Genomic DNA, 13,675 nt, shown 5'->3' on the forward strand with positions numbered 1-13,675 from the left:
TTGTTACCAAACAGTAATGAAGGTCCTTTTGGACTTAGATCAACAAATACATCATAGACTGGAAAAGCAAGACTGAATTCTGTAAGAAACAGATCTTTAGCAGCTCAGTATGTGCTCATATAGTTTGTGGCCAAGCAGCATTTTTCTGTATCTTTTGTATTTCCTGGCAGAAACGACATGCCACCAAAAAGTAGTGACACAAGTAAATATAGGTTACAGACTTTTTTTTTTTTTTTTAAAGATTGTACTTGTTTATTTGAGAGAGAGAGAGTGAGCATGAGCGGGGGGCAGGGGCAGAGGGAGAAGCGGGATCCCCACTGAGCAGTGAGCCCAACGAGACATGTAAGACACGCGGGGCTTGGTCCCAATCCTGACCTGCGCTGCAGACATTTAATCGTTTAACTGACGGAGCCACCCAGGCACCCCTAAAGGTTACAGTCTTGCTGCTAAGTCTTTAAAAAATAAAATCTTCTTTTCTTCGTCTGTCTCATGGTCAAATTCAAGACCAAAGAAAATCAAATATACAGTGCCACTAAACTGGTGATATCATATTGACTGCCAGTCATTGTAACTCTTCACTGTGCACAGCGCAGGAGGTCAGGGTTTGTTAGCCAAATGTCACCTGGAGATTGCCAGTTGCCCCAGAAGGCTGGTCAGAAAAAGAATCTGACTGCCTGCCTCTCTGCGGACTTAAGATAAACAATACCACCCAGCCACATGTTTAAACAGAAAGAACTAGTGACCCAAAGTCATAGGAATATTGAAATATACTGAAATTATTCTGAATTAGAAAGGAATGTGAGCCTACCACATTTAAGGGCAGTGAACAGTGGGATCCATCACATGAGGTAGACAGCGTATCTTTTCTGGATGTTTGAGGCAATGCCAGTAGTTTCAAAGGCGGGCTTTCACTTAGGTTATTAAGCACAGATGCATTTGTACTGTATGAATATATTCCTATAAAAAGGTTTAACAATCTTCTAATTTCTAACATATTCAAAGTTTAAAATTAGAGCACCACTTACTGATAACTTCTCCTTAGCCACTTACAGCATCATGTTTCTAAATGGTATTCTTTTCAGTACGAGAAATCCTAAGTGCACTCTTGGCCCTTTCTGAGCTCTGGAGGTTTTAGAACCCTTGTCCTGGAAATGTACTACAATTTTCTTATTTCCAAATGTTACTTCAGTAATACTATATCTGAACTGACTTTAGGATGTTTACAGGGATCTCTTCCCTTCCCATCCTAATCAGACACCTCTTTTACAAAGCCTCAGACTAAACCCCTTAGGTTCTTTTTATCTACTGAGGGAGGGAGGAGAGAACTTGCAGGTGGAGACAGCAAGAATTTTGCACGTGTGCATTTGCCCCCCCTGCAGGCAGACAAAGTGGTTGTTAAGATGATGGTGACATGATCTGTGCATGTATACCAGGGGCCTATTTTGATCTCTTGCCTGCTTAGGGTGAATAATCTATTGAAGAAAAAAAATTGGTGGAAAAGCATTGTTTTCTGGTGGATTTCCTGCTCTCCATAACTCATGATTGCTCCCAATCCTTAGGGACAAGTAACTAGGTCTGACCACGGGGCAGTGGCTCAAGTGTGCTGTGATGACCCTCCTCCCCAGGAGCCTGGCTTTCCTCAGTCTAATTACTTTTGGCAATTGTGGTTATTGGGATTTGGCCTAGTGACTCACTAGAACCCGAATTCTCCCAAGGAGCCCCCTTAACAAGCAGAATTAAGTCTGACAGGAAGCCCAGACTTCCACTTTGCTTTTACATGGAGATTTCCCTGGTTTATGACAAGGTTTGGAAATCCTTCATGGACTAGGAAAGAATAATAAATGAGACGTGATGAAGATAACCACCCAAAGGAGAGCACATTAGGAGAGGAGTAAAAGCAGTAAGTTCACAAATAAACAACCTACCACAAAACTTAACCCATTGAGATGGAGTTAAAACTATGTTATTTATAGTAGTTTTACTGATCAACAGTAGTCAATCTGGAGTTAGTCAGGAATTGTAGAAACTATAAAAGAAAAGAATGTTTATTTCTTGTTAGGCAGTTTTCTAACCATTACGTGTTTTCTGAAGACAAAGACTACTCTGGGGCACATTACCAATCATCTGGTAAGACCTGAGAACAGTTGTTTATCATTAAGTAGCTTTGAAAAAAAAATTTGGTATGGCTGATACCCCATCTTTTATCCATTTAGTGCCTCACTCAGCCACGGGAGGGTTCAGCAGCAAGCCCACTCACCTCTGGTTGCACCTTGCCCAGTCGCAATGTTCTTGTCCTAGGAAGTCAGTGTCTGTTAAACTCAGTATCATGTCTTACTGTGTGCACTTTGCTCTCTTTTCTTAGACTCTCTGGCTGAGACAATTCCCTATCAGACAATCTTGTCTGCACTGGTCAGTGCCACAAGTTTAACAATACTCTACTGATAAACAATACGAGGCTCTCAGACTACTTTATATTTTAAACTACTATCTGCTCAGATGATGTTATATCTCATCTCTTACCACACCCCACACCAGTCCATTTTGTTTGTCTAACCCCCATGAAACTGGCATTGTTTTTAACATTTGCCCAGCTGTAATAGTTATTCTTGAATTAAGGGTCCAATAGTAGTTCTCAGTCTTGGGTGCAAAATCATCAGGACTGCCTATGAAAACACAAATGTCTGGGCCACATCCCCAGAGATTGTTTCATTTGGTCAAGGGTGGAGTCTGTCTTTTTGGTGGTTGTTGTTGTTGTTGGTGGTGGTGGTGTGTGTGTGTGTGTGTGTTTTATTTTTTTTGTTTTAAAGATCCCCAGGTGATTCTAATTTGAAATCAGAGTTGAAAATCACTGTACCATAAAGAAAGAATTTGGAGTGGAGGTTACTTTTAATACTCATGGTAAAAGTAATATAAATAGCAGATTTTATGAAGCACCATAAAGATGACTTTTCTGGAAAACAAAAACTAGCCAGTGAAATATCTATTGTGGTTGTAAATTACATAGAAGGATTTTGATATTTAACTGTGAAATTATAGACTTTGCCACATCCTCATGCCTAAGTTAATCTTCTCTTGGATATGCACAGGGCAGATGAGAAGAATAGTCTTGCAGTATTTCATATAAAATGTGCTATTCTATTGCTCCTAAGGAAGAAAATCAGCAACTTCTTATGTTTAAAAACCATCAATAGGGTAAGTTTAAGGAAACAGAGCAAAGGGGTAGAAAAAAAGAAAGAGAAATGGGAGAATGTACTAGAATACCAGAAGCAACCTCTGTAGTAAATGTTTGGGAAACACTTGTGGTTCCTTAAATGAGGAGGAAGAAAGAATGAGCAAAGAGAGAGTAAAGGAAAGAAAAGGTGAGGTGGGGTTTGAGAAAATGAACCTACAACTGCCCTAAGTACTAATCCCAGTAGTTGAACTAATCCCAGTAGTTGAGGCGATGTGACGAAATCAGGGAAGGACACAGGCTTTGGAGCCAAACCTGGGCTGAAATTCCAGGTCCACCACATCTTTGTTGAGTGATCTCAGGTGACTAACATGGGGCTATTGACACCATCCTTACAGGGTAAGTGTGAGGACTAGATGAGATAAACTTTAGCGAAAACATCAAGTACAGGATCTAGCCCTCACAGGTGATTTAAAACATGGCAGCTATTTAAATAATAACCAGTATCTCAACATTCACTTTGACAAATAAATATAAATGAGTAGTAAAATAACATATATATGAATATAACAGTGGCTCTGAGAACCATGAAACTACAGTTTGCCTGGAGGCACTTACACACACTTTGGCATAAAACTTTTGTCTCTTTCTTATCAGTGAAATGTGACCACTACTGCCTTTCCTTTTATGACACCCTTTGTCATGATTACTATGTTCATACCTGTGAGGTTCATTTGTATAGAAAAAAGAACATATTGATGAGAAAATAGGTTCCTTTTTTTTTCTTACCAACTTATCAAGCATATGTTAAAAAAACAGTGTTCTAAAATAAGCATCTCACAAATTCTGTTATTTTATATTGTGTGGTGGTGGTTTGTATTATGTGGTTATAAAATGGGGGCTGCTTTACCACTTACTCTCAGGAATGTGCTTTGTATTAGGGTATAATTATAAATATGCTTACCAGCTAGTTTTCTGAGGCCAGATTTTAGGAGTGAATATAGTGTCCCGGATTATTGTGTATTCATTCTAGAAAGATGTTTTAAGGTAACTGAATCTAATCCCATGCCAATGCAAAGTGCTCAGAAGACAACTAGGAGAATAAACACACTAGAAAATATTACCTGCTTCTGATGCAGAAGGCCAAAATTGAATTGGAGGAGAAAGAGGACGTGGGGCCTAGCTGTTACTAGGGCTGGATAATTACTCAGTGGGGATGTTGCAGAGGTAAGATGGATTACCTCTGTACAGTATACACACTGTACAGAATATATACACTGTACAGATGGACTGGATTCCTTCAAGTGCCATCCCAGCCTCAGAACCTCTCATTGTAAGAAAGCACACTTTGTAGAGAAATCTGCTTGAAAGGAGAATGCCACTGTTATGAGTAGATGCTAGATCCAAATGGAATGATTAGGGTCCAGTCTCTTATATAATACAAAGAGTACTATAAAAATGAGAGGCTTCAGTTGAGAATGGTACATTAGACTCTTTAAAATAGACAAAGTAACTTAATGTAATTAATCTTATTTTGATACTACCAGTAAGAGTATCAATGTCAGCTATGCAAACACTTTTAATAATAATAAATATGGCACCATAGATTTTATCTCATGCATTCAACTATCCCCCTTATATGACTCCCAAATACTTATCTCCAGCCCCATACTATGAGATTTTGATTCTGAGTTACTAGATGCTGACCCTCAAAGAAAAGATAGCTCAAAAGAAAAATAAGTTTCTACCAAGTCTGCTTCCCTTAACTTTCCATCTTTTTATCTCCATTGCTTTTCCATTCACCCAGATCTGAGTCCTTACACTACAAAGTCTGGTGCCAAATATGCCTCCATCTCTTTTCCTTTCATATCCATTGAGTTGCCAAGACATAGACACTTGATCCATATAAACACTTGAATCTATATAAATACTTAAATCCATATAAATCACTTGCTCTATATACTCCCTTGCTCAATCAGTCTCTGTTATTATCAGACAGGGCCTTACTATCTTAAACCTGGGTCATCACAGTTGCTGCTTCCGCCCTAGTACAGGCCACTTCTGACAGCCTGTCAGGTGTGTGTGTGTGTGGGGGGGGATCTGCAGCATCTCTCTACCTGGATTCTGAACCAGCTTCCTGAGACTCCAAGCCCAAGGACAAGAAGCACCTGCTAAAGACTGAGTATGCTCACTGATGCAATGGCTATGGTTTTGGGGCACTAGATATTGTGAAAAATGAGAAATATCATAATTAATTCCATCTCTACTTTGATAAAGCTCTAATTAATCTTTATATATATTTCCTTATAATAAAGGAATATTTATATTTGCTTGCATTCTCAATCTTCATCCACTAAACTTGGTTGAAAAAGAAAACTAAGTTTAGAAGAACTGTTTAACTATGACTATTTAAGTCATAGTCGTGACTTATGTTCTCAGACCAAAAGACGGTAAGTTGAAGAGACAGGAATCACTTACATCTAAATTTTTGACCAACTGCCTTATTTCACAGATGAGGAATTGCAGCCAGTGTGGTAAAGGGACTTGCCTAGATTATTTAAATATTAGCAGCTGTGCCAGGTCTTCTACTTCTCAATCTACTTTTCCCCAACAGACACCGGAGATTCTCCCTCAATGTCATCTTAAGTCTCAGTTTCTACCATGAACTTTTGATGCTTGCTACTCATCAAATTCTTAAAGGTCAGATGGAACCCTAAAATAAGGTAGTGTTTTGAAGACTGGATTAGATTCTTGCATAAGGCATAACAACAGTTAAAAGCTATTAAATATATATTTAATTGGGCAATCATATTCTTTGGTACCATTGAGTTTTCTCTATAAAATTTCCAGAAGAATTTTAATGGCAGCAGATAGTAACTAGGTCCCTTGCCAAAATTACAAATAAGGCAGAAAAGCTTTTATCAGATAAGATGCACCTGTAACCATATTTTTAAAAATGAATTTTTGAAATTATTCAAACTTTTCAAATGTGAAAAAAATGTAGGTAATTTTCTTAAAAGTTTCATCTTGTTGAAAACTCTCTGGAGCAGAAAATGGGATTTCATAGCACTTAATGGCATTTAGACAGTAAGCATCCTCAGCACCCCCACAATCCTTGAGAATGGAACATTCCATTCTTTTCAGTATTGCTGGATAAGTACTTTAAGCAGAATGCTAGTAATACTCCTGAATGGAAAGATCTGGTGGACAGGATTAAATAGAAAAAAATGGTCAGTAAATTTTTGCAGATGTGTATTTTATGCTTTACATATTTTGTTAAGGTGTAACTGCAAAGCATTTCCAACTTACTAGGTTGTCCAACAGATGGTAAATTTAAGATAATCCAATCATTTTAAACCTGAAGAAAACATTCACAATCAAGAGTTACATTTTTCCTCAAAATCAAAAGGAAGGTAAAAAAAAAAAAACCTATATAACTTATGATGCAACACTTCTCAAATGCTCATTCTCAAAAGTATGCCAATGTACCATGCACTGTTCAGAAAAGAAATAGTTCTAACCAAGTAAAACACGTAATTTCAACACACTGTCTTGCATGATCCTTACCATGCTCTCAGAACTGAATGATGTTTTCCTAATGATAACCAAAGTTGCTTCTTACATTTCATGAAATATAATACCCACTCTGCTGGCATTTCAAGAATTCACTACTTGGAAAAGGATTTTTGGGGGGTGGGATGAGTGGATAGCGGGGAAGTAGGAAAAAGGGTTAGGACAACATCGAGAATGAAACATTTAGATAAAGCGGGGAAAGATGATTAAAGAAATCACTACATGTAGAATAGTCTTATTTTTTGATACTTCATTCTTAAAATTGCAGAGGGACCATTTGGTCTTAACTCCCTTTAGGGTTCTGACAATCCCACATGATACACCACCAACATTACACAGACTTTAAAAGAACAACTGCATTAAAAAAAAAAAAGATTAACCATGTAACTGGAAAATATTTTTTAGATATTTAATAGTAATCTGGAGATCTCTGTCCAGATTTAAATATTTTAAAATGATCCAGCGACTAATAAATTTGTTTTGTAGTATGGTGGTATGTATGGTTTCCCCATAACTTGAAAATCAAATCTATCTACCTGTTGTAATTTCTATTCATTGCTTTCTGGGGACCTAATTTGTGGAATATTAAATTCTGGGTAAATATTTAATGGAGAAATGATTTTATCAAAAGCTATCTACTTATAAGCTGAAATACTGTTCATTTTTCATGTTTAGAGGAACAATGAAATGATGACATTAAGTCAGTTTCACACTCATTCTTATATTCTCAGTTACTTTACATAGAGTAATTTAGGATTAAAAAGACAATATTTAAAAATTATCATCCTTAATGTTCTAAGTAAAATCCTTCTATTGAAGTAATAAAGAATTAAAATAGTTTAACAACAGGATATGTTAAAAAAATAACTCTGAGGTGTAATAGTGAATATATTAAAATTTACAAAAATAAATGTCTTTTGCTTGTATTTAGATATTGCCATTACTGCCTAAGAGTGTAAATCTCACACAAACATCACATGATATGTGATTCATACAAACATCACATGATATGTTGCAGAATATTCTTTTTCCAGCAAATTTTACTCATATCTTCTATCTATTAATGCTTCTTTCAAAAACAAAGTATACTGGTAACTGAAGTAGACAGGTGAGGAAATGCATTGTAGCCAATTTCCAAACCATACTTCCATTCAAAATTAAATATTACAAAACACGTAGGAGAATGAAAGATTTTTTTATCCTATAGTTAACTTGATATTTACCATAATTGGCAGTGCAATTACCAAGAGTGTATCAGAATCTCAAAGAATGGCTCAATGTCTGAAACAATGTCATGAGCAATGACAATATATTCCAACAGGATTGTTTTATTTTATTACCATTAAAATTATTTCCCTTATTTTCTTACTCCTTTATTTCAGACATTTTTATGAAGGATTTTTAGAAGTTTCACAGATTGTGCAATGACAGCTTTGTAATTGCAATGCACACAATGGCTTCTTAAAACTTGTGTGTATCTAGAACCCAGATAATTAAAACCCAGTTAATAGATGGCATCAGATAAAAGGATACTACAAAGACATCTGATATTTCTAACAATAATCTTCTGGAATAATATGATCCTACAATGTCTTCAGAATAATTGAATAATATTATTATATTTAGCAATCTGCACTATTACTATTCATTATTGCTGTTATTACCAGATATTTAATTATTTGACTTGGTCACTAGTGTACAATAATATAAATATCAGTTCAGAAATTTCCAGTCAACCAGAACAGCTTATTCTTCAAACAAAGTGGATAAATGATGGTCTGGAGACCATCAGACTTATTACTTAACATTCCCGACATCTTCTCTCTGACGGATCAGCAGGTAGTGTAAGCAGCAGGAGACAAGCTCTACCTACTAGCTGTATGGCTTTGATTAAGTTACTTAGCCTCTGTTATTCGGATTCTTCCTCTGTAAAATGGAAATATAAATACCCGCTCTTCAAGTTACTATTTAGGGGTCTGAAGGTATAACTCAAGGGAAATTCAGTGCAATGGTAAGGTACTGTGGTTATTATCATTATGGCAAGTATGACATTTACTTTTATTAGCAGATAACCTGGAATTCAGAACCTGACTGTACTAAGTTGCAAAGACTGACCTGGAAGTGAGTTAAAAACTGGATTTGGGGTTCTTGATTCAACGCTGTACTTAAAGCCAAATTTTGCTTCTGAAAATATTGCTGGTTGGGGAATTTTCAATAAGGGTTGCACTTCATTTTTATCTTAAATAAGTTCAAGTTAGTCATTTCTAGGAGCTATATTCGAATCCAAATAGGTAAAAAGTTATTGTATATTTACTCACACGTAACTCCACAGATAATTTTTAAGGTGCAAAATTTATGTTTAAAATGCTCTAAGATCACTAGTTTTCACAAAGTATGGACAAATGTATAGCAGTTGTTTCAGGAAAACAGGACAATAGTAATGTGGCTTTTGCTACATCTGAGGATTGGCCATGATTCCTTAGACTTGACAATAGTGAACACCACAAACAAATTACCTTTTTTTTTTTTTTTTTGCAAGAAACGTTTCTACTAAAACATTCAAGAGACCATTTGAAAAAACAGTTCTTACACCTTAATTTTCTACCTCTTGCATTTTAGAAGTTTAGGAAAGTGAAGCTATTTAACTACAGGCCAAAGGGGGGTACTCTTAAATGTTCACTTTAGTTGTCTCTTTTAGGAAAAAGTAAAGACAACTATTTTCTGAAATACCTTTGACTACTACCTTACCTTTCATTAATTTTTTTCCTAGGCCTCATTGGAGGACAAAGTTCTTATACGTTTCTTTCAGAAATTTCCAAAAAACAAGTATGTGCACATGCAATTTGGCCTTGAGTTTCTGGACATTTAACAAAGATCTCTCCTTCCCATTCTCCAAAAACCACACTGCACCTGCCAAGAGCCTGGTCTGTCTCCTCGAAGGACGCAAGGGGTCGCCCCTCTCCCAGGATTGTACCAGCAAACCCAGTCGCAAAGGCGACTCAAGGGCGAAGCAGCAAGAGGAGCATCCATCCCTTGCTACGGGAGCTCTCTCCCAGCCCCACTCCCACAGAATAATTGGAATTTCAACCCAGTGCCATGCACTCCCTCCCTCACCTCCACTACACAATCAGAGGGCGCCTCTGTCTTGGCCTTGAGACAGGTGGAAAAGCAGTTCGCCTTTTGACTGCGATTTCTCTGGAGTATGAACCCAGAGGTATGCCATCTCGCTGGTTCCCGCAGCCTTGGGGCAGCATCACCGGGCAGTTGGGGCTGGTGGGAACGAATGGCTGGCCAGGTTTCTTTCGCGTGTCTTCCTTCAAAAACAGGGGCCCCCAACTACAATCCGAGGCACCTCTACACTGTTGCTCAGGACCCTGCCCCCCTCCCCGGAATTGTGCAGCTACTGGCCCTGGGGTCCTCAGTGGGATGAAGGAAGTAGTGTGTCAGAGCAATGCAAAGCAGGAGACTGCCCTTGGACCCGGCATCCTTCTCCCCACCGACTTGAGATGAAGTGTCCGCGGGCCCGCGAGGTGAAGAGGCTGGGACCACCAAGGCGCAAGGGCAAGGCTCAAGCCCCAGGCCGCCCCTTCGGTGAGGCGGCCTCTCGCCTTGAGTGAAAGGGTGGATGGAGGAGTTAGGAAGAACACAAACCATTCAGAAGCCAAGAATAATAAATCGGATGCCCTGACATGTTTAGTTAGCTTCGGCCCTCCTGCCCCCTGCTACGCGGTCCCAGGGGTGGTGAGACCCAGCCGGAGCCTCTGGCGCTTGGGCCCAGCTACTTTTTTTAAAGGCAGTTTTCAGGTGACTTTGTCTGCCAGAGGCCAGTGGCACAAAGGGAGCTTTCAGGGGACCCTCACGTCCAGGGACAGGGCAGAAGCAAACAGCGACGGAGAAGCGATTACTAAATCTCCATCTCATTCAAGCCTGGGCTGTGTCCCCGCAGCTGCCCCCGCGCCCGCCCCGAGGGGCTTCGCCCGCCGGCGCTCCGAGACTGGGTCCGTGCGCCGGACCCGTTGCCGCCAAGCGTCACTGGCTCCCCCGCGGCGGAGGTCTGGGGGGCTACGGCAGTAGCCTCGTTCTCTGCGCCCCGCGAACTCCGGGTGCAGCTGCGGGGACAAAGTCAGCTGAAAACTGCCTTTAAAAAACGTAGCTCCCTCCCTGACCCCACCAGCGCCCCCCGCGCCGGAACCAGGGTCGCCCCCAGCCCTGCTACTGGCGAACGGACTGCCCACGCGGGCACAGACGCCAGCGCGCCAGGCTCCCCGGGAGCAGGGAGAGGTGCCATTCTCGCGTCTGTCTCCGAATCTCTAGAAGACGCGACCTTTCAGATAAACCAACCCGGGGTTGAGGGTGCCCTGGGGTACCCACCCGTTTAATCCCAGCTAGGGCACTGTTTTCAAGACGACTTCGCAAGCCAACCTTCCAAGTAACAGGAGATACGAAGCAGTGAGGAGGCGAGCCTGAGTGCTTACGGGGAACCCCACCCTCACTCTGTGTCTGCCCCAGGAGACTCTTGAAAGAGCCTGAGACGGTGCAAGCGCTCACGCGTGACAGGCAAGATCGTAACTGGAAACTGGGCATCTCCGGATCCCAGCGGCGGGTTCGGCGGTCCTTAGACCCTCCCCGCAGTGGGATCGCGAGCGGCTCTGCAAGCGCGTATACACGCGAACCCTGAGCGCCCCGCGTGCCCTCCTGCTCCATTCGTGCGTGGTTGCGAGTAGCCGCCGCGCAGGCGCTCGCTCGCTGGCTCCCCGGCTGGCCCGCGGGCAGTTCGCAACCCGAGCGAGGTCTTCCTGAGCGAGGCAGCCACGCGAAGTGAACCGGAGCCGCGGCCGCTCCTCCGCCCCGGCTCTTCCTTAGCGGTCAGGGACATCTCGCGGGTCGGGTGTCTAGGATGCCAGGGGCTCCAGCCGCCCGTCCCAGTCACGGAAGCAAAGCACAAATAGCTAGAGCTAGTCTAACGAAAACCCGAACTCTTCCTCGAACCTTAAGTAACGAGGGGGCGGGAGCCACGTTAACGCCCGGTCCGCCCGCTTTGGCACCCGCGAGGATGCGGAGGAAGAGAAGGGCGCGCAGAGGAAGGCGTGAAAGACGCGGTGGATCTCGGAGGCGCGGGTTGCAGGGAGGGAGGACCGCTGACGCTGGGAGCCGACGCGGGACAAGCAGAGAGACCCTACAGGTGAACGCGGCGGGAGGGAGCAAACGTGTAGAAAAAACCCTGCACTTACTTCTTCGCTGGCGCCTTCCCCTGGAGGCGTTTTGGCTGCCGATGTATTCCATAAAGTTCAAAATGATAAAAAACCAAGAAATCAGTCGCAAGTGCATAGTAACCCAGTAATGTTTCCTTTCCTTTCCTCCTTTTCTTTTGTTAATTATATTAAATGTTCTAGAAATATAGGTAAGTGTTAGGCGTACAGAGAGGGAGACCCCAAGCAGCGGACAACTTCTCCACTCAGATCCGATAGGCGTGCTGGGATGGCAAACGAAGCGGGTCGGGTGCAGGGAAACCAACTACTGTATTTTCAAATTGTCCGAGCCCTCAACCGCGGCGGTTCCGCAGGGGTGGCTGTCAACACCGCGAGTGAGAGTTCCACGAGCAGCGAGCGGCCTCGCCGGGGCGGCCGCAGGTAGCATGGTGAGGGGTGGCGGCGGGCGGGATCCGGGCGGGCGGGTACTGGCGGCGGCGGCCCCTGGGGCTCAGAGGTTGCGGCGGCTTCGGCGACAACGGCGGGGGCCCGGGGATCGTAGGGGAGCGGGCGCCGTCGGCACCGCGGCCATGGCCAAGGGGTTGGCGGAGAGACCCCGAGCTGCTGCTGCTGTTCGCGAGTAGGAGCCGCTCCAGTGGTGGAGGGAGGGAGGGAGGGAAGGACGGGACGAGGGAGGGGGAAGGGGGGGATGGCTGCGGGGGGCGGGGGGAGCTCGGGGGCGGGGAAGGAAACTGCTGGAGCAACAACCCTGAGCGACCTCAATAACTTTCAATTTCAAGAGGGAAAGAGGGAGCTGGAAAAGTACAGGCGTTGCGATTTGGCAGAGGGACGGGAAGAGGCGCCTAAGGGGTCTCGGGTCTGCGACGGAGCATCTCTGGACACTGCAAAGAAGGCGGAGAACGCGAGCGGGGGGAGTGGGGGAGGCAGAGCGTGGCGAGAAGAGCCCCTCAGAAGGCAGCTTTTGCGGGGAGAGGTGGGCGCCCTAGTGCCAGGAGTGTTGAGGCCGAAGGTCCCGCGGGCGCCAGACGCCCGCCCCCCACTTCTGAGCCCGGCTGGTCTCCACCGCCTCAGGCTGGGCGCACCAGGCTCTCCCGGCGGAGCGCCCCTGCTACCTCGCGCCTACACCCCCAGCACCGGCGCGCAACGACTGGCCCCAGGGCAGCTCGCCCCTCGCCACCTAGGCAGATCGCTGGAGGGTTTCTGTCTGCGAGCTTCTTCCCGGTTTTCCTGAGCACCCACTCCTTTGCTTTCTTCCTTTCAATAAAGGTAGCTGCAGTTGGTTCCCGGGCGACTGATCCGGAGGAGCTCAGTGGGCGCTGACGGTCACTTCGCGGGCGGGTTACCTGCCCCGAGTGGGAAGGACCCAGCCGTGTGTGCGTTCAGGACCGTCCCTTTGAAAATTCGGTTGTGCTGCGGCTTTCGTCCAAACTGAGCCTTTGCTGCGGCTCTGGAAGATTCCTCCACTCCTCAGGCAGTGCTCTCCTTAGTCTGCCTGCCCTCGCTCAGCGCGCGTTCCCTCTCGCCCGCTGTCTCCCAGTCTTGAAAAGATCTGTTGTGCAATTTCGTTTCTCGTCTAGGGAGCAGAGAATGATATTCGGAAAGATTTTTCCCAGTCTTAAGGGAGATGGGGAAGGTCCATTACTTCCTGTGTTCCTAGCGCAGGTAAGGGCCCCATGGCAGTGGGAAATAAAGGCCTCTTGTCCACCCAGGGATGGGAGAACGG

The 13,675-nt window shown here is 43.8% G+C and overlaps 1 protein-coding gene across 2 annotated transcripts in view; it reads right to left on the bottom strand.

Annotated features, from left to right (window-relative positions):
• The window catches only part of RSPO3 (R-spondin 3), an 89,873-nt gene extending 77,282 nt beyond the window's left edge, over nucleotides 1-12,591 (bottom strand). Inside the window, exon 1 of one of the 2 annotated variants that reach the window (XM_080805676.1) lies at nucleotides 11,974-12,588. In XM_080805676.1, the coding sequence (XP_080661802.1) occupies nucleotides 11,974-12,070 (97 nt within the window). In that variant the 5' untranslated portion in view covers nucleotides 12,071-12,588. Of the gene's footprint in view, nucleotides 1-11,973 lie in introns of both variants that reach the window. The other variant, XM_080805677.1, reaches the window with a different exon arrangement.
• Nucleotides 12,592-13,675: the final 1,084 nt, after the last annotated feature.

Source organism: Martes martes (genome assembly GCF_963455335.1).
Source record: "Martes martes genome assembly, chromosome: 6".
NCBI classification, from domain to species: domain Eukaryota; kingdom Metazoa; phylum Chordata; class Mammalia; order Carnivora; family Mustelidae; genus Martes; species Martes martes.